We start from the raw sequence: 21,381 nt of genomic DNA on the forward strand, positions 1-21,381 counted from the left end.
CTCACAATGCTTTATTTCTGCGTGTTCTATGGACAGGAGAAGAGGGCTCCAGATTTAGGAGTTCAGGTGGCAGGTCTTTTCCTTGAGACAGTAACCAGGCCTTTTCCTCTCGCATCTTCCGCCTTTTTGCCCGCTCTGAGAGAGAAGGACGGACACATGGGGCAATCAGAGGCGCAAACAATGAAACGAAAACAGTCTCAGGAGGCAAACATGCTTTTTCAGGCTCTTGAGTTACAGTTCAAATTGCACTTGCTGTCCACTGAGGCTGTCGGGAGAGTCATTGAAAACAAGGCCTTGGCCATCACAGACAGCTGCCGTTCAGATAAGAGAGCGATTCGTCAGCCATCTTTTCTTCCGCCCAGTTGATCAAAAGAGTAGAACGGAGCAGAGAGAGTGCAAATGTGTCACTGCTTTATCTTTTAACATGAGAGGCCTGCCGCACCACCTGCTGTGCGAATTAAAGAGGTTTGAGGGAGGATTCCACATATGCAATCCACACAGAGAGCTGGCCAGGTCCTGCTGTTCATCTATAATACATTAATGAGGCTCCTCCGCTGAAGCACAATCAGCAGTTCATTAACCCTTGACAGATGACATCAGAGGGAGGGGGGGGAAAGAAAAGTGATCCTGTGATTAAAGGCCTTGAACATTCCCTCTCCCAGTCTCTGTGTACTATACATAAATCACAAGGCTTTGAGCGCTGCTATGCTACTGCAGATTTAGAGCCGTTATGAGCCAAACCACAGCAATGGAGATGTGAAAGTCTGTGTGGGGTGCCTTTCACAATCCATTCTGCCCTTGATCCCGGAGTTAAAGAAGAGTGCGAAAGCCCCCTACCTGCTGCTGACAGGTCACTGATGAAAGGATGTGAAATTATCGATGCTCCTTGATATTTGACTTTTAGCACTCAGGATCATTTTTATTTTGTAACCCTTCTGCATATACTAGCATTATGTTTAAGTATGTGGGCTTGCTGCAGTTGGTTCCTCAGGGATACTATTTAGATCTTAAAACAAAAAGGTACTTTTTGCACAAACAGAAATTGTACATCTTTTCAATTGTGTTCCATCCATCTTACCCTCCACAGCTTTGATCTTCTCCATCTTTTCTCTCTGTTGTTCTTCTTGCTGAAGCCTTTCCTCTTCTCGCCGCTGCTCGGCCAGCAGGACCTGCCTGTCCAGCTCTTCATCTTTCTTCTTCTCCTCCTCTGCTATGGCCTTCACATTGTCCTGAATACATACACACAAGCCCATTAGTCTACTCTGGACTCAGAGAATGACAGGTTGGAATGAATATGTGGAAGCTGAAAGTTGGATATCTTTAACTATATCAATCTTGTGCATGCAACACCAGAAATAATGTAAAGAAGCAACCTGGTACACCCAAACACCAAAATACTGATAGAGGCTAAACAAACATCCATCCATCTATCTATTTGTTTGTTTGTTAAACAATCACCCTAGATTATGTGTGATTGGACGTTTTATAATGTCTAAGTGTACAAGACATGGACACACACACACACACACACACACACACACACACACACACACACACACACACACACACACACACACACACACACACACACACACACACACACACACACACACACACACACACACACACACACACACACACACACACACACACACACACACACACCTCCTCTTGGTTGATGTAATTTTTTGAAAATCCTTGTGATATACGAGCTGGGGCTGGGTCCAGTAGCTTCTGTTTCTGCTCCCTCTCCTGAAGAAAAAAAGAGAAAGAAAGGAATCAGCTCTGCTCCTTATAGCCGTTAAAAGGCACAATCCACAATCCAAATGTAAACAAAAAGGTTATCCTGGATTGAAACCTCTATCGCTGCCAAAATGATTAATTGCCTAATAACACAACTAAACTAAAGTTATCTATGTTTTGATCTGATAATGAGAATCACTATATTTTCAATTATTCTCATTTTTAGTAAACCATTCCAGCTTTTGTATTTATTTCTAAAAAACATATTTGGATAGGCCTGCAATCGATATGGTCAACAAATGAATTACTGATTGAGTCCTTAAGACAGAAGGACAGCCAGCCACACACAAGCCAACACACTGACAGGCCCTGGGGAGTTGAGTAGTATTGAGAGGTCACTGGCTCTGCTCTCCCCTCCCCCAAGTCACCCTCTCTCTCTCTTCTGCTGCCTGTATTCCCCCACCTTTCCCTGGGGGTGAATGGCTAACTAAAGTCAGTTTCACAAATAAACAACGCAGTGCTATAAACACCAGGTAGCCAATCCTGCAATTTTGAGCACTATGCATCTTGAAAATACAGTCAACAATCCACATTTCAATCCACATTAATGGTATATCAGTGATCCATATATAGCACACGGGAAAGGAGAGAAACACCAGCCAACAGAGAGCTCTAGGCAGCTCCCTTAAAAGCCTGTCTGTAGCAGAGACTGGCCTCTGCAGCTTATGTCAGAGTTCTTTAGGGAAGATGGCCTATGAATAACTGTCAGCCCGGGGTGGCCAACGCACTGAGAGGTGTCACAGTCAGGCTTCTGGTCACCCATAAAACTACCATGAGAGGCCTAAAAATGCAGTTGCAGCTGTATGAAGTCTGCGTGTGTATGCAGGTGATAAGGCAAAAGAGGAAGGAAGATGTGGGTGGGGAATGGAGAGAGAGAGAGAGAGAGAGAGAGAGAGAGAGAGAGAGAGAGAGAGAGAGAGAGAGAGAGAGAGAAAGAGAGAGAGGACAGATGTTCATGATCTGATCTATGGTGCCATCAACAATTCTTCTGCCTCGTCTTAGTGTGAAGCGCTGGCATATCTTGGGGCACCACAACTCCTTCCTACATTACCACCAGCACTAAATCCCCCCCTCCTCCCAATGCACACAAGATAGAGTGCCTCTGGTGAAGACACTTAAGAGAGGTCGAGAGAATCCTGCAGCGCAGCATAGCTGTCATTCAAGAGGTCTGCCTCAAGGTGAGCTCCCGCCTGCTGTTGGTGCCCCATGAAATGGCTGGTGACAGCAGCCTGAGACACTTGGAGGGAAGGATTCAAGACGCTAACACACACTGTCTATTGTATGCACGCACACAGCCACCTAAAGAAAGATATATTTATGTCAAATAAGGCCTAACATTTGCTGGCTCCAGCTTCTTTAATGTGGGGAGTGGCTGCTTTTTCTCTTTACTGTATCATTGTAAATTGAATAGTTTGGGATTTTGGACAGTTGGTGAAATTAAACCAGCAATTTGAAGACATTAATTTGGGCTCTGGGAAAGTACATCAACTTACATTTTCATGTCAACTAGAGGATTATGGGAGGTTGAAAGTGGTTATAAATATTACAATGTCTTTATAGTAATTAGACACCACTCAATAAATAACATTCACAAAAAAGATATGAATTTTTTAAAGAGCCTAGGTGTAAAGTGTGGTCTGGTTGCCTAAGATAAAAAAAAAAAAACAGCAAAGCAAGGACAGACTGTGTACTGTGTATTTCATTGGTGGTGATGTGATGTACATTTAAAGTGATGGTTCGGAGTAATTTCACCCTAGGGTCCTTTGCACCATGACCTCGAGCCAAACACCCCCCCCCCCAGAAGCTTTTTTCACCTGGGTCGAACATTGGGAGAGTTAGCATAGAGTAGCGTTGTCAGCTGAATAGCTTAGCGCAGAGGCTAATGGATCCGAAGTGTCTCTTAACATTACCCCACTAATAATGCCCGAAATGATACCAAACGTCTACAGTAGTACAAATAGGTTATGCACTCATAAAACGATGGATTGTAAAGTTTGTAAGTACACCAGAAGTTTATGTAAATAACTCTTGCCTGCTGGCTTCTGCTCTCTGCTGTTGTTGTTGCTGCTGTAAGACGAGTGCTTAGGGACGTCTACAAATTACAACACCGAAAAGAGATGCAACAAAAATATTTTTTTAATTTAACTTATTTTTTTAAAGTAAGTGCTGTAGTATAACTAGCAGGAGACAAGTTATAATTGAGGTAAGTTTGGAGACATTACCTTATTTAATCATTAAATTAATAAATATTTTTGTTGCATCTCTTTCGGGTTTTGTTGTTTTGGAGACGGCCCTAAGCACTCTATACCCCCGTAGTAACAGCAGCAGCAGCAGCAGCAGCAGCAGCAGCAGCAGCAGAGAAAGCAGAAGCCAACAGGCAAGTTGTTATTTACCTTACAAAACTTTCCAATCCTTTATGTAGTGCATAACCTATTTCTACTACTGATATCGACAGTATTTGGTAATGTTAAGAGATCCATTAGTCCCGCTAAGCCATTCAACTGAACTCTTTAACTCTCACAATGTTCGACCAGGGAAAAAAGCTTCTGAAAGTGTTTGGCTCGAGGTCATGGTGCAAAGGACCCTAGGGTGAAATTACTCCGAAACATCACTTTAATTAATACGCCGGATCTTTTAATGTGATCGCCTGCTGTGTGACATCAGTTGAATTTATTTGCACACAAGAAGAACATCAAGGGAATGCACTTCCCTTTAACTGAGACTGTTCTTTGAGCAAAGTATAATTAATCAGAGTATTTGTTTCCCCACTGTGATCAAGTCTGATAAAGACCATGTAAAGCTCTAAGTCTAACGCGCTGTAGTGGAATTTCATGCTTTTCAAAATAGAATTAAGATTAAATACAAGAGCACAACTAACACAAAAAGTCTTCAAGACGCTCCTCTATTGACCAGCCCAAAACAAAAACAACATGTAGGCATACTCTGCCTGCTGCTTCCATTACAAAACCACCAGATGCTTCATTCATATTCTGCATTGAGAAAAGCTAAAGAAAGAGAGTCCTTTTGATTGACATATTTAAGGTCAGCATGAATAGTACAGCTGAGTGCCCAGTCGATGAAGGATAAGACTACATTCATCCACTGACCAATTTGTCGGACGATGGAGAAAAGCTGCAAGGGTTTCTATAGCAACAGCCAGTGCTGGTTATATATTACCTAACCACCATCTTTATACAAACAGAAAGAACAAAAACAGGAACCTACTTTAGCTTTTACTAGCTGTAGCATCCAATGACTAAAACTAATTCCACTGGAAACTATAGAAAAAAAGTTGTGGGTAGTGTTGTCTTTGACTCATGCTTGCCTTGAACAGGGCACAACATATCTCTATAATCTCCCCCTGAGGTACTTAACACACATTCCAAGGAAGATATGATGATATGACAAATGAGCATGGCCCAAGGTATGGCCAAGCCCAACGAAGATTACAACAGAACGTGTAGCCTCATTCTACCAAACTAGCATGAGAGCATAGTTCTCCACAGTCAGGCCCGGGTTAAAGGCCTGGAGCCTACTTCATTACCGAGCTGGTGTGCAGAACTAAGGGCAAGCACAGACCGGCTTTCCTTCACTTCACCTCTGCTGCAGCTGGCCCAGCTAGCGTGTCCAGGATCATGTATGAAACTCCTGGGAGGAGGACAGTGAACTGTGTCAGAACATGAAAGCACCTGAATGGAGATTGGTGGAGACTGCTCAATCTTTCACGCTCCATTACTCCAGCTCAATGGGGGCCGCCAATGTCAAAAAGTCGTACGCATAGGGACTCAAATTAACCTTCATTTATAATTAAGTTATACAAAAAGGTAGGCAGCAGTTTACAAGGTTTTTTTCTTCTTCTTCCTACCACCACTGGGGGGTTTCCAAGTATGAGATTGGTTTAAAATTACATTTAAAATGAGAAGATTAAGTTAGATAGATACTGCCACCATCACTGCAGTATATTGCCTGTTTGAAAGTCCCTCGAGTAGTTATATTTGCATTTGTAGATGTTAAAACTGGCACATCTACCATGGTTGGACTTGTAGTTTATGAGCTGGTATTCATTCATGTTGCTTTATAGCTGACAAACTCTACCCAGACTCTATCTGAAAGAAGACATTATGTACTGCTGTAATGAGGACTAATGGTAGCAGTGTCTCTTTGGTGTCTGACCTTGTGCTCAATCATGCTGCTGATCTCAGGCAGGAAGTTCTGGCTGATGACACGGTAGAGGTGGCGGTCCTGTGGGGAGATCTTGTCCTTGATGCTTTCTGCCAGATTGAGCCATTGTTCCTCTGTATCACACACGAGGGACCAAGTGCCACGCTCACGGCCTGGTAGAAGCAAAGAGGAGAGACTTATGGCTTATTGACTCTAGCGAAAAGGTATAGAGGCAATTAAATCAGTGAAGCTGGTAGTCAAAACTCAAATAAAGCACCAATATACGCCGGGTTCCCCAATGTAGTAAACATGAAAATGAAATCGCTTGTATTCATGAGATCCTTTCACCTGTGCTAGGGGGGAGATCTTCCAGCCCATTTTCTGTCTTCACTTCTGTCACTTCACTTTCCACCTCACTGGAAGGTAAAAAAAAAAAAAAAAGAAACATTTGAGAATAATAGATACAAAACATTCCTACAAAGAAGAGAGTGATTAGAACTATTGCAGCTTCAGCTAGTTTTAATCTAAGAGCAAACGTCTCACACTAAAGGAATTTATGTTTGACTATTAGGCTTTTTGGACATTAGATTAGATTACACTTCTGTATGTACAATTTGGGACATAGAGTATATCATAGTGAGACCGGGAGTTATATTCTGACCTGACAGGTGGGGCGCGCCAAACGGGAGGAAATTTTCGTTTTTATGCCTTTATATCTACGGGAGTCTCCCGCATATTGATAGCAGCTCCTTGACACCCGCAAATGACATCCAATCTCCCGGAATCTGGAGCAAGACCGCGCACTAGACCAAGACTGTATGGCTGCAGCCTGGAGCGTCCCATGTCATGCCGACCCCTCTCATACCATCCCGCCTGGTGCCGTCCCCGAGCTTCTACTTTTCAAAATAAAAGCTGGCGTCTGGAATACTTTACTACTTTAATACTTTATTACTAATACATATAATTCTGCCGAAAAAAAGATGCCAAAAAATCCACAGCAATCTCTATCCCCACAGCCGCTCTGCTGCTGCGCTGGCTGAACGCATCCGTTCACAGCGCTGCCTGTCGGAATATTCTGCTTAACGTGAAAAAGCTTAACGTGGTTTAATGTACCTCAACAACGATCACCAAATTTATCATGGCCATATCTTGTAATGAACACTTAAGCCTGTCAAAAGAACTAAACCGACATCCAACGATTATAAGTTATCTTACATTAACATTTTCTTCTTCATTGGTGCCTATGACGAGGAAAAAGCTTGAGCTTGTGTGGTAATCATTCATCACTGATCAATGATTACCACACAAGCTTTCTCATATTGCTCCTCATAACCACTGAAAACTGTCAAAAAATATAACCAGAAATGTGCTGATGATTGATCGTTGTTTAGGTACATTAAACCATGTTAAGCTTTTTCACGTTAGGACTTATAAAGCCCATGAGAACCGTTGGGAGTCAACCCACAGCCGCTCCCCTGCTAAAAATGTAAAGCAGAAACGAGTCAGATGTCAGATAACGTCCATAATAATAGGACTTTGGGTTTGATTTTTTGACAGTTTTCAGTGGTTATGAGGAGCAATGTGAGAGGGAAATGTCATTTATCATTGTTTACGTACATTAAACCACGTTTTTATTCATCACTAAGCTACAGGATAGCGTCTTTCAAACATGACCTGCGTGAAAGAGAAAAAAAAAAATAAATAAAAAAAATAAAGTATTCGTCATTGTACCCAGCACTTCTGGAAATGTACTTCCAAATGAGTCTCTGTCCCCAGCACATTTCAAACCAAACTGACGCCCATGGATTTACCCGTGAATCAATCTGGAAAATAATTTGATTTCGTATTTTTGACCCTCTGAATTTACCGTTGGATACGCCTCGACTTGAGACGGGACGGCTTAGGACGCTCCAGGCTGCAGCCATACCCGCCTCCACTAGACTAGAGAGTGACCGTGTGTGTGTGTGTGTGTGTGTGTGTGTGTGTGTGTGTGTGTGTGTGTGTGTGTGGGTGTGTGTGTGGGTGTGTGTGTGGGGGTTTTTATAAATGCAGCGCGTGTGAGAGCAAACCATCCTTATAGCAGTGTTTTGCCGCTTATTAGACCGATCACCCCCGAAATTGTGCAATGCAAAACAGGCTCATTGCAGCCACTAATGCAGGGAGAATAGACCTGTCTTGCCAAATAGATTTCTCTTCTTTTCTTTTTTTAACAGATTGCAAAGTGGCACTTTTATTTATTTTGTATTTTTGAACTTGATACAAATTTTGACACACCTGCACTTTTATTTTCTTTATTTTTGAACTTGCTGTTATTTGATGTAGATAGTTGTTACTTCAATAAATTGGAACATTTTAAGCTTGTTGCGTATTTCATTAGCATTGTGTTGGGGCGATAGGGGCAGGTGGGGCTTGAAAATTCCCCCTTGTCAAGTGGGGAATGACCGAAAAAGTTTGAGAACCACTGTGCTAGTCTATATCCACGACCTTCCACTTCCGGGATCACTCCGTTGCCGTCGGAAATTCCGCCGTATGTCCTTCTTTTCGGCCAGATGTCTGTTACCTTCAGGTTTCTTTTTGTTGGAATTTTAAACTCCGGTGGATTTCTGAGGACTATGGTTAACTGCTCCTCAGATCTCTGCAGGGTAAATACAGCTAGCTAGACTATTCGTCCAATCTGAGTTTTCTCTGTTGCATGACTAAAACAACTTTTGAACGTACACATTCCACCAAAACAAGTTCCTTCCTGAGGCTATTTTGCAGCGGCACCGGGGCTCCGTGCGGCGATTAGTGCCGCCCAAGACGATTGTAATTGGTTTAAAGAAATGCCAATAAACCAGAGCATGTTTTTCTCCCATCCCGGAATGTTGTGTGGACTAGCCAGACCCTCCTCCGCAGCGCTGTGGAGGAAAGTCTGGCAATGTGAGACTAGCCTTGTGCTAACTTTTCAACTGTGCTGTGTACAGTAGCGAAGACAGGGTACATTTAGGGAATACAAAAAACACATAATGCAATTTATATACACTACTGGTCAAAAGTTTTAGAACACCCCAATTTTTCCAGGTTTTTATTGAAATTCATGCAGTTCAATGTCTCATTGTACTGTGAAATGAAAGAATAGAACAAATGAACAATTTAAGTTAAAAAAGAAATCATGGGATCAATTTATAAACCAAAATGTATTCTAAATTTTTGACTCATCAAAGTAGCCCCCTTTGGCAGATATAACAGCTGAACACACTCGTGGCATTCTTTCTACAATGGAAATCAAATATTCTTCAGAAAGTTCTTCCCAACTCGGTTGCAGAAGTTCCCATAAATGTGTGGCACTTGTAGGTTGCTTTGCTTTCACTTTTCTGTCCAGTTCATCCCAAACCAGCTCAATGGGGTTTAAGTCTAGGGACTGTGCTGGCCACTCCATGACTTTAAGCATACCATCTTGTTCTTTTTTCCCCAAGGTAATTCTAGCATAGCTTGGACTTATGTTTTGGGTCATTATCTTGCTGTAGGATGAACCCCTGACCAACTAGGCGCATACCAGAGGGTACTGCATGGCGCTGAAAAATGCTGTGGTAGCCGTTTTGGTTCAGGGTGCCTTTCACTCTGTACAAATCCCTGACCCTGGATCCAGCAAAACAGCCCCAGACCATCACGCTTCCTCCTCCATGTTTGACAGTTGATGTCACACACTGAGGAACCATCCTTTCGCCTACTCTACGGTGTACAAAAATCCTGCGTGATGAACCGAAGATTTCAATAACACCTTCTTCCAGTCTTCAGTAGTCCATTGACGATGTTTCTAGGCCCAGGCAAGCCTCTTTTTCTTATTCTGACGTCTTAGCAATGGCTTTCTTGCTGCAAGTCGACCTATCAAACCTGCAGCTCCAAGTCTTCTCTTTACAGTTGAAACTGAGTCTTGCTTATTACGACCACTATTAAGCTGTGCTTGAAGCTGTTGTCCTGTGACTCTCAGAAACTTGTCTAATGATTCGGTTGTGGCTTTGGGTCTGCCAGACCTCTTCCTGTCAGAGTTTCCCCCAGTTTCTAAGTGCCTTTTGATGGTGAAGAATACTGTACTCACTGAAACCTTGACTTTCTTTGCAATTTCTCTGTAGGAAAGACCAACATTCTTAAGTGTTATGATGGTCTGTCTCTCTTCCATTGTTAATTGCCTTTTTCCCGCAATTTTTATGGCAACACACTACTTTCTGCAGTACAATACTGATCATATAATGCTCACGAGGGTACGGTACCACAGTGTACACCAACAATACTTTTATACAAACAGAGGGGGTTGTAAGTAATCCACACAAGTTGGAACACCTGTGGGAATTGGTAGCACCAACTTTCAAAGCTTGATCAACCTCCATTGCTGCAGAACAGCTTTACATTGTTTACCCATTTCTTGTTCCCTGAAAAGGGCCTTTCTGTAAAATTCTGAAATGTACATTATTTTTGGGTAACCTGACTTTTTTTTTTTAACCTCAGGCAGTTCACCACTTAACCTTTATACCATTTCAAGCTATTCATTGGACTTGAACTGCTAAAATTTCAATAAAAAAAAAAAAAAAAAAAAACTAGAAAAATTGGGGTGTTCTAAAAACTTTGGACCAGTAGTGTATATCCATGATATTTTCCATAATAAACATGTTTTTTGACCCAAGAGACAATTTAAAATACAAGGGGTCTACACTTGCGGTCAAAATATGCTTGGAGAGTATGTGGCCAACAAATACTTTATTAACCATATTACATTTCAGATACAGCAGCGGGCTATGGGTCAGTCAACGACTGACTGAGAGCAAAGGAAATGATAACACAAATCTTCAAAAACCTGATCAGGTTTCTAGGGCCATGATTGCTCAAACCCTCACTATTGTTTATGCACACAAAGACCACATGGCAAACAGCTACAGCTTCTGCTGACAATTAAATGCAGGTTTCCTTTTGACATAACCAGTTCATCTGTCCAACACATGCCCAATATGAGCATTTCTCGTACGCTGTCGACCCTGACAACAAACTGAAGACAAAAATGTTTTTCTCACCTTAGCTGAGGCTCTTCCAGTTTTTTCTTCTTTGGTGGTCTTCCCCTTTTCTTCTTCTCTGGTAATGTCAGTTCTGTTGTTTCACTGTTGGAAAAAGAACATGAAGTAGAAAAGAAGTCTTTACAATGATAACATTTTTAACCAGGGTAATTAGCAATGGCAGACTCTATAATTAACAGGCCTGTAAACAAGGGTCAAACTACTACAATTATACACCTACTACATGCACAAGTTAACCACACCAGTCACATAACACATAACAAACATATAGCACATTCATGGTGCTATGTGAGATATACGATGCCCAGTGATATTTACCTGATCTTGTCTGCTTTCCTCTTGACGGGCTCTTCTTTGTACATGCGAGTGCCATAAAAGTACCAGTAGAGGGCTCCCTTCCCATCCTGCCCCAGCGGTTCCACTCTCAGGCTGTCAGCCTCCAGTCCCTGTGGGGTGGGGGGACACACATTAGCTTTCTTAAATCATGTGTAGGACTGTGTTTTTAAATCAGTCATAAGTGGGTGATGTCATGCAGTCCTTTGAGCCTACACGGCTGTGAATCATACACAGACATGAAGCACTTTCAGTATCTTTCTGAGTGCTTTCATAAATTGAGTCCGATCAATTATTTAAAAAAAATCTTTGAGATGAGAAAACTGTAAAATATATTAAAGGACAATGATAACTGACAGACAGGATGGAAGTAAAACTGTCAGGTTGTTAGTTATTCCAGGGTATACATTGCTGCTGTAATCTTTGGCAGATGTAATGAAAAGCTACATTACTTGTAAATTCAGTTAGACTGCAAGCATTTTCGTTATAAATGAAGGTGTAAATGTCAATGAAAATCTAACAGGTCCTCTTTGGCCACAGTAAAACACTATAAAAATGTATGATGCTTAAAAATTCACCAACCCGTGAGTGTGTTCTTCGTGGACAAAAACCATCACGTTTTAAACACACACAGAGTATCCATTTACACTACGTCTACTGTAATTAAAGTAGGAGCAGGTTTTTTGCATGTACTGACCATAAAGTCTTAATGGGATACAATGCTTCAAAAATCTCATATTATATGCATTTTCAGGTTCAGGTTGTGTATTTTGTAGTTTTTTTTTTTTTTTTTAGAATCTTTTTTGGGCTTTTTCCTTTATTAGTAACAGTGGATAGACAGCAAGGGGGAGAGAGATGGGGGATGACATGCAGCAAAGGGCAGCAGGTCAGATTTGAACCCACGCCGCTGCCAAGGCCTCAGCCTACATGGGGCGCACGCTCTTACTGGGTGAGCTAGAGGCCGCTCCGTATTTTGGGTTTCTATTAGAACATGTTTACATGTACCATTATATGTGTTTTTGCAAATCCTTGAACCCCAGTATCATTACTCTTAACCGCGTTGGCTTTGATTTCAATTCAGTTGTGACAACAAAAAACCCACAAAACTGAGTATAATGCATAAAAACCCATTTTTGAGCAAATTGCATGCATGAAAACAAATCTGTCGAGATTGTTTGAGCTGATCCTCGTGGACGTGTACCTTAAGCAGGTCAAAGACATCAGCAGCATCCAGACGGTAGTCGCACAGCCGGTGAAGCAGTTGCACCTGCGTACGAGGAGGGAGATTCTCGAAGGGGCCCCCTCGAAGTGGGTTGGGCTTCCCTTCCTCCAGCTCCCACCGGTAGCTGATGATGTCATCCAGGTAACTGCTAAATGCCTGGGGCCTAAAGGGCAGAGCAAAAGAACAGAAGAGAGACCGAGAGTGAGAGAGGCAGGTGCTATATGTTTCTCAAGACCACCATCAAAGCATAACTTGCACCAGTATGAAAACAACACCAGATAAAATCCCTTGAAATACAAATGTTGACATTTGGTTATTTGAGTATACATGGCAGCAGAGCAAATTCATTAGAATTCTTTTTAAATTCGGCACACTCTGTACCATTATATTATCACTATAATCTTTTGTTGTCGTCATCTCACTGTGTGTCAGTATCAATTCTACGGTTTTGTCCTTGCATAATCTGCAACATTTTCAACCTCAGATCTTCCATTTTAATGCTAGTATGGAGAGTTGTGATGGAGTGGTGCCTACTTTCTGTGAGGATCTCAGGTTGGTGGTGTTGAGCAGGTAAAGCTGATAGTGTGGGTTACGTACATCTCTTACGCATTTCCTATGTGTGACTTGTGTCTTGTGGTTTATTGTGCGCTTTGTTTTAAAGCAATTGTTGTTATTTCCTTGGTTTGTTTTGTAACTGATTAGTTCTATTTAGGGTAGGCTCATTCACTGTAAAGCCATTTGAAACACGTCAAATCAAATTTGATTACAATAGTACTTTAGTTTCTTATTGCCCCTGAAAAATTTGATTAATTTATGTTAGATTCATAATCTGACTTATTACACATTTTTTATGGATCATGAAGTTATAAGGAACCTAATTATGTATTAACTCCAAATTAAGATGTATATGTCCCTTATTATAACAAATAATAAAAAAGAAGCCAGATGGCCCATTGAGATCTGTCAGTGTAGATAAATGCAACCAATTCAATTGCAAATATTGTATGCACATTGTTAAGCCAACACATCATGTCTTAATATCAACTAGCAACCTTTTGTAATGCAAAGCTTAGGAAACAAACAAAGTTCAAACTACCCTGGTGGCTGGGGGGGGACTGGGGAAGTGGGACTGAAAAAAACGACTAGTTTCTTTGAATGAGAGTGGGGTTGTATCTCTGCTACGAGTGGGAGCTGGTGAATAAATGTTGGTTCCGGTTGAGGTCTTGCCGATTAATCTGTACCTTTCAGTTCCAAGTCAGATGAACAGAACAAGGGCTTGGGGCAGGGGTGAGCATCTATGCAACGGCACAGAGAAAGAGGGACAGAAAAAAATGGCTTATCTTGAAAGAGCAGTGCACTTTTCACACAGCTGCTGATGATCCTCCTCCTCCTCTCCCCCCCTCTCACTACCCAATCTCTCTCCTACTTTCTGTCCCTCGATCTCCTCAACATCCTCCCTCCCTCCTGTCCCCCGCTCCGGCAGAGCGTTTAACACGTGCGGATGAAAAGGGCAGCGCTGTGAAAGGCCAGTGCTGAGCAGCCACCCCCAGGAAGCCAGCGCCTGTCCAGTCCAATAAAGCAGGTTGTCCTCCTGTTACCGGTTGCCTGGGTGGAAAAAACAGGATGATTCCTGCCTCTCTGCTTATTGGTTCACTGGTACCACTATGCTACCTTCTAATGATTGGACAGAGTAGGAGGTGTATGAAGGGGGAAGCCCCATTAGAGATTTAACATATTTGTGGCTTTGGATAAAAAACACTGCTAAGATACTCACTTTCTCCCATCATTTGATTACAGAGGAGAGAAAAGTTTCAGTGGCTGTGCAGTTTTTCAATATTGCTGTAGTAGTAGAGCATGATTTCACCACAGACCTGGAGTCACCATATTGTGAGTAAATTCTGACTCCTCAGTCATTGTTCCGGTGACTCACGCTTTCTATAAAAAGGATCTTGGGTGCTATGACTAATTTGAAGTAGATGGAAATAGTGATTTTATCTTGGCGTCTGCATATCAAACTGAAAATAAATGTGCATTGATTCTTTTCCACTGTGGTTCTGGGGTCAGGGCCGAAGGAAAAGTAGTAAACGGGTGCAGATAATAGGCCAGATGATAAAATCAATCAATCAATCAATCAATCAATCAATCAATCAAAACAAATGACATTGAAGTTGTCTTCAGTGTCATTGTCTGAGTTCTGGGTCACCGGCTGGTTTCAGTACATTAAGGAAAGGCAGTGCCCATTGCCCGTAAGTGAGCTAAACAAAGCAGGATTCATCATTCTAAATTTTGTGAAAAGATACCAATATGATATTGATATGACACCTTCTTTTTGGTTGCCACCTCATCAAAATCCTTTTAGTTAACAAATGAAGCCTAAAGTTCTAAATGTTGTTTAAGCACAAGTCGGGGTTTTCCCTACCATTATAAGGCTTAGGCACAGCACCCACGCCATTTTGGGCACCACCTATGCCGTATGAATGTAAAATCAATGTGAGCATCAAAACTAACTACTTTTCTCAGATCTAATGATTGTAGTTGGTCCACAGTGGGCTTCTTTGTCAAGTTTTGTCTTTAAGCTTTTTTGAGTGTTATTCTTTTATTATCTACTCTAGCATTTCCAACGTTTTAGACACAGATATGGTAATAATAATGCTCCAAAATGATGTGAAATTAAAGAATTTTTACTGAAAAACAACCCCTAAAAAAGGACCCCTAAACCCCCCGCCAAATACATGCACCTAAACGGAACACACCGAACAGACTCGAGTCACTGACCTCGCCAGACTGTCCGACCGCAGATTATCGGCTCGGCGTGTAGTAGGTTTAAGTCTTGCACAAACATAGGGAACAAATCCTATACTCACGTGATGTCATTGCGCTGGTAGCATCCCTGCAACAGACAAGCAATAAGGTCACCAAGGAAGTCCAAGTCCTGCTCTGACAGGGCTTTCTCCAGCTCCTGGATAAAAACAAAAACAAAACAAGGAGACAGTAGGGTCAATGCACACGTGACGAACTCTGCAAGAACTTTTAAAAAAACATACCTGCCAACAGTCCCGATTTACGCTGGAGTCTCCCTACTTTTAACCCTTTCTCCTGCCCTGCTCCCGATTGGTAATGTGTCCCGCCAATCTCCCGATTTCATAGTAATATGACTCAAACGAGGGCTTCACAGTTTCTGTGATATGTCCAGACTGTACGATATGTTGTGGTACTACCTGGCAACCCAACCCAACCCCGAATGACGTGCGATCAAGCTCCCGTTCGAGTCAGAATCAACTGAACACCGAATACCCTGACCCCAATTAGCTCCTAAAGAGAAAACGTTACGTTATGAATCAAAATGTCTGCCCTCTTGGTGCGAAACGTTTCTAGCCGCTAGTCATGTCCGCAAACACCATGCGTTTTGCAAAGTATGCAGGGCAGACTATAGTGTAGAAAACGGTGGGGAAAATGTTATTTTACTAATTATAGCATAATAGCATAACATAAAACCGTCTGCGGAGTCACAGAGAGGAACTGCTAACATCAGCTCGTTCGGTTGACACAGTGTGGCAAAGGCAGAAATGTCCATGCTAGACGCGAAAAAAACATTTTTCATATTGTGTGATTGTGAGTTCAGAAAAAGTGTTTCAGACTTGTTTTCTGACTCTGCAAAAGTCATTTAGTTTACATTGTTGTATTTATTGTATTAATTTGTGGTGTAGGGTTGTATGGGGGCGGAGATGTTGCGAGTAGGCCATCCCATCCGATACCCCAGAAAATCTCTTTTTTACAGCCCAATGTTGCCAGCTATGCTTTAGCTGAACATAGTGAACTCTTTCAATAATGCAAAAGCATTATGAGCAAAACACAGGTGATTTTTGAGGGATGGATGGATGTACAGTATGTATAAACAATTGTTAGTCATTATATGAAAAAAAGAAAAGACAATATCTCAGCTGTCAGATGATGCATCAAAAGAATAAGATATACTAGGGAGTTCTTCTCAGCATACATGTTTGACAGAGTTGGTATCAGTGTAAGGTACGCTGGCAGAGGCAGACAGCAGATGGGGTGGTTGGAATTTGCAAGTTGCCTTATTGGGGCTTCTTGGTTTGCCAGTGGTTGTTTGGCTGGAGCCGAGGTTCAAGTTCAGCCATGACCCCGCTCCTGCCTGGCATTGTGTTTCAGCCATTGAGGTTTAATGATGCGGCAGTAACTGGCAGAGCAAACTCTAAAAAGACCTGAAAGCACCAAGGAGAGACGGGAGGCAGCAGGGGCCTGGAGCTACAACACAGCCGTGCCCCCTCCTCTCCTTTGCTGACCAACCAAGACACAGCACCCCAGACGGCTTCCCAGCATGCACTGCTCTTCACCGATGATACCCAAAAGATCTGGAGTAGAACAGAAGGGGAGAGAGAGACGGAACAGGAGGCTGAGAGGGCAGAAATGCAAATGCCAAGTGCTCCGTCAACCAAGTGTCCATTTCACTTAAAGCAGCCCCCTTTTGCAGGATGCAAACAAGCCCCTACAGGCTGAAGTCCAACAATCACTCTTCAGAAAAAGAACATGACTGCCTGCAGCTGACCACACCTTACCCCTCCTAGTCTTCTAGCAACAGATCCAAACTCTTCCTCTGTGTCACTATTCCTCTCACTCATAAACTTTCACAGAAGTACTACTGCAGGTTTAAAAAGGTTAGAAAATGGCCCAAAATGATCTCAAGGACAAGGAGGCACGTTTAATTATTGTGCACTCACTCGTCTCTTTTCAGTCTGCCTCTCTCAAGAGGACACTTGGTTGAGTTCAGGGGTCATCAAAGGCCAGCTTACACACCTCCGGGCCATGGAGAATGACGGAAGCCAGGAGCCAACAAGCCAGCACGAGGAAAAACAGAGGAGGAGGGGAGAGAAAGAAAGAAAAGAGGTTGAGAAAGAAGTTGGAAAAACAGGACAAGATAAATGTTTCTGCTTGAGGTAAGACAAGAAAAGGGTGGGAGGGAAAACTCAACAGCCTGCTCCTGCTTGTGACTGAAGCTTCCATAGAAACATACCACGAGAGTGAGTTTGATGACAGGACATACAAATCAGCTACGTCTCATGACAAGAACCGTACAGGTTTTATGAGCACAATCTATATGACCGATTTAAAAGTAGATCAATGCGCTCACAGTGGCAAATTACACAGATTTTAATGGATTTATAACCAGTGATTTCCTTCTAAACACATTATACATGTTAGAAAATACTTCAGAAAAGAGTTGACCGTAAACAGTTTTTCAACATTTCTGTGTCCAGGATTTTTTGGGCGGGCAGTAAGTCATGGCTCGATGATGCAATGGAGCCATCCTTAACATAACACCTCCCCTGCAAAATACTATGTTACTACTAAGGTTAAAGCCCATAGCATTAGTGTTGTTTTGTTCACTCCCTTGTGTAAGAGGTGAGTTAGCTACTTTCTACAAGCTCTCTTAGCGTTTTCAGTCTTAATAAATGCATTGATAAACAACTCTGTTAAATGCTAAAATCATTAAAAAAATAATAAAGCAAAACAGCCATCACCAATGTATCGTTGAGTCTTTTAGACAGTTACTGGTCACTGGTGTGGTGTGCTTTGTGCCAACGTTGGAACGAGAGTCTGTCACCGTCAAACGGCCCACATTCTTCGGCTCGGGGGGGTTGTGCTGTGCTACCATAGACTGTGTGTGTACTACTGGATTAGCTGCTAATGGTAGTCGGTCGATGCGCACCGACTTGTTCTTCAGCTCAGCGCCTTCAGCGGACACATTGAGGTTACTGAATTGGTGAGTCAGCTGGTAACGTTCTGTTGTAGCGGGCAAGATGGCGCCTGGACGTGACCCGACACCAGATTGTCATAGATTAGAAAAATGCAGCGCAGTGAGGATACAGATGTATGTAACAAGGATCTACCGATGCGCATTCAGCCCGTGTTGGACCGTTCATAGGAGTCAGCAGTCATTCTGGTTGTCACCGTTAGTAGAGACTCCAGTCTGCGTCGCCATTGCCCCCACACCAAAACTCTCATTCCACAGGTAACACCAGGTGAGTGCAGCATGTGAGAGTAAGGCCAGGAGCACACAAGATGATATTTTTAGTTTTACGGTAGCAGGACATCTCACATTTTCCAAACACAAATTCCTGTCTTGCCATGGCAACTGTGCCTTCATACATTTAGAGAAAAAGACCAAAAATGTAAAGAAACATAGAATTTAGGAATGCTGATGGTTGGGTGTACAATACAGAGCTTTGACAACAAAGAGACTGATTAAATGTTTAAACAGTTGCCCAACAAGCGCATGTGTCATGGCTTGTTCACATATTATGTATGCTCCCCAGCAGCATAGAGGAAGGATAGAAAGATAGTGTGTGTATCTCTGTGTGTACAAGCGCATGTTCATAGGATGCTGGATCCTGTGTCACGCTCCCTTCCACTTCCTGGTCCCCCTGTCAGGCAGCCTCTGGGCCAGAGTGAGCCCATCCATCAGAGACAGACTGCACTTTGATCACCCTTCGAAAAAGCCGGGGGAAAAGTGGAGAGTTGAGTACAGCACAGCAGAATGGAGGACTTGCTACAGCCCCCTGGATTAACACAACCCTGCTCCACCTTTGAAGTGCCACACTGCATCTCAGATGGCAGAGGGAAGGGGAATTAATGTGGTGTGCGTGCCCTTTCTTCAGCCATCCATCCAGCCGGCCAATCCCTATGAGGCCTAGCAAACACTCATCTTGAAGGGCTGCATGGGACACTCCGCTGCAGCTGGACATGTCCCGTGGGAACCTTTCCCCTCTATCAGCACATACACACACAAAAAGTAGTGACCAAAATAATACACAAGGACACAACCTACAACCTTCGGCAAACGTGGTCAGCAACCGACAAAACACACACTTTTACCGACGCTCATTCATACATGTGTTTCAACAGAATAAACACAGTGCAGTACTTTGGCTGCTTCACATTAATGATCAATGGGAATCAAAGATAAGGGAGCTGGATAAGTGATAAGCTATTAAAAAAGGAGTATATATCATAGAGCTAATCTGACAATGTATCACTAAGCTACTGCAAGGAACAAAAAAGGCTATTCGTATTCACACACACACACACAGGACAAAGACTGGAGGGAGAGTCAAGGCTTGTCAAAAGGTGTGTCATCACCACAGCATCTCCTTAGGCCTCACTTGCAATCAGCAATTTACCCTGAAGGTATTTGCCATTACTCTCACCCGACTCCCGTCCTGTTTCTCTCTCTCTGCTTCTCTTTCTGGCTTAATGTCTTATTCCTCTCTTTCACGCCATTTTCCTCCCCCTGTCTTGCTTCCTAGGTTCTATGAGGGCCTCTGAGGCATTCTATTATTCCCGACAACATCCTTGCCCAACTCTCCACCCGATTCTTTTCCTCGCTCTAACCACTTTCACACAGCCCGTTAAAAAGGCAGGAATGTTGCGCCGTTATTCCGCCCGCCGTTCTAGGTACGGACACGGAATGGGGGGGGGGGGACAGAGTAAGCCAGCAGCCGTACGGAGCAACGGCACCTCTGCAAAATAGCCTCGGGAAGGAACTTGTTTTGGTGGAACGTGTGTACGATCAAAAGTTGTTTTTCGGTCATGCAACAGAAAACTCAGATTGGACAGAGATGTGAGAAAAGGTTAACCATAGTCCTCATGAATCGACCAGAGTTAAAAATGCCAACACAAAGGAAGCCCAAGGTAACGGATATCCGGACTAAATGAGTGAAATCCTGCAGAATTTCTGTAAGTGGAACGTTGTGGATGTAGACTAAATGTACTTTCGTTTAACAGAATATCCCTGAATTTACATAAAAAATATGAACTATACTGTAGGTTGTATTTGCAAAACGGACCAAAGTTGTTGTTGCACCAAAAGGAAACAGACTATGAACAGTAAATACGTGTGGAAACAACAACCACACCGCCTAACCCTAACCCTAACCCGTATTTTATTTTTCTTCTTTGTCTCGCAGGAAATCAGCGCACCAGCAACTTGTAGCGTTTGTTTCTGGTGGACATCCATTTTTGGAACAAATTAATTCTGTCTCGTGCATGGTATTACGTCATTTTCTGTGTTATTTCTCGTTGATGTTTTCCTGACAAAACGTAGTTTGGAGACAAGACAACAATGGGGATTCCTCCTCCACATTGTGTGAAAACCACAACGACTTCAAGACTTTTGGTTACGAGACAGCAAGTCGTGTGATGTGAACAGTACAGTGATCTGACAACTTTGAAAGTTGTGTAGTGTTAAGTTTAGCCTAAACCTCATTTAACCGACTCCCCAGAAAGAGAGTGAGAAAGAAGAACAGGGAGAGAAATGGAAGGGTGCACAGCAAGCAAGAGGAAGAGCATGCTTACAGACATAAGATGTTAAATTGAATCGGCTTTTATATAGTACAGACCCAGTATTATTCTGTGTGATTCTATGGTTTACCAGTGAAATGTATGACATTACATTGCAGACTAAAGTCTCTGCTAAAAGGGGACAACCAGAGATTAACCGGTTACAGCTGTCCCATAAAAATGGGTCCAACATGGGTTGAAAGTGCATTCAGTAAAACTGCATCTGCTGTATGAAAGGGGTTCAATGATGCCAAGGTAAAGATAAGTCTCCAGTAGGAGGACAAAACTCTAGGTCTCCGTTTAACATCAGAGCCAAGACGGTCAATGTTACGAGACATAAGACATGAATCAACTGGGAAGAGGAAAGGAGCAGACGTTTTAATAGAAAGGAGATGTCAAGGCTAACTGACTTCAAGGCAGAACACACCATCTGCATTTGCAGATAAAAGTGAAATG

General features: G+C 42.7%; 1 protein-coding gene across 1 annotated transcript in view; it reads right to left on the reverse strand.

Moving 5' to 3' along the window:
- LOC120563886 (cat eye syndrome critical region protein 2) overlaps positions 1-21,381 on the reverse strand; it is a 48,691-nt gene that overhangs the window by 9,443 nt on the left and 17,867 nt on the right. The window contains exons 2-10 of the mRNA XM_039808364.1: positions 15,429-15,523; positions 12,544-12,727; positions 11,328-11,455; positions 11,010-11,093; positions 6,313-6,380; positions 5,977-6,137; positions 1,666-1,752; positions 1,079-1,229; positions 6-135 (exon numbers count right to left, since the gene is read on the reverse strand). Coding sequence (XP_039664298.1) covers positions 6-135; positions 1,079-1,229; positions 1,666-1,752; positions 5,977-6,137; positions 6,313-6,380; positions 11,010-11,093; positions 11,328-11,455; positions 12,544-12,727; positions 15,429-15,523 — 1,088 coding nt within the window. The remainder of the gene's footprint in view (positions 1-5; positions 136-1,078; positions 1,230-1,665; positions 1,753-5,976; positions 6,138-6,312; positions 6,381-11,009; positions 11,094-11,327; positions 11,456-12,543; positions 12,728-15,428; positions 15,524-21,381) is intronic.

The sequence above is a fragment of the Perca fluviatilis genome, chromosome 8 (genome assembly GCF_010015445.1).
Source record: "Perca fluviatilis chromosome 8, GENO_Pfluv_1.0, whole genome shotgun sequence".
Lineage (NCBI taxonomy): Eukaryota > Metazoa > Chordata > Actinopteri > Perciformes > Percidae > Perca > Perca fluviatilis.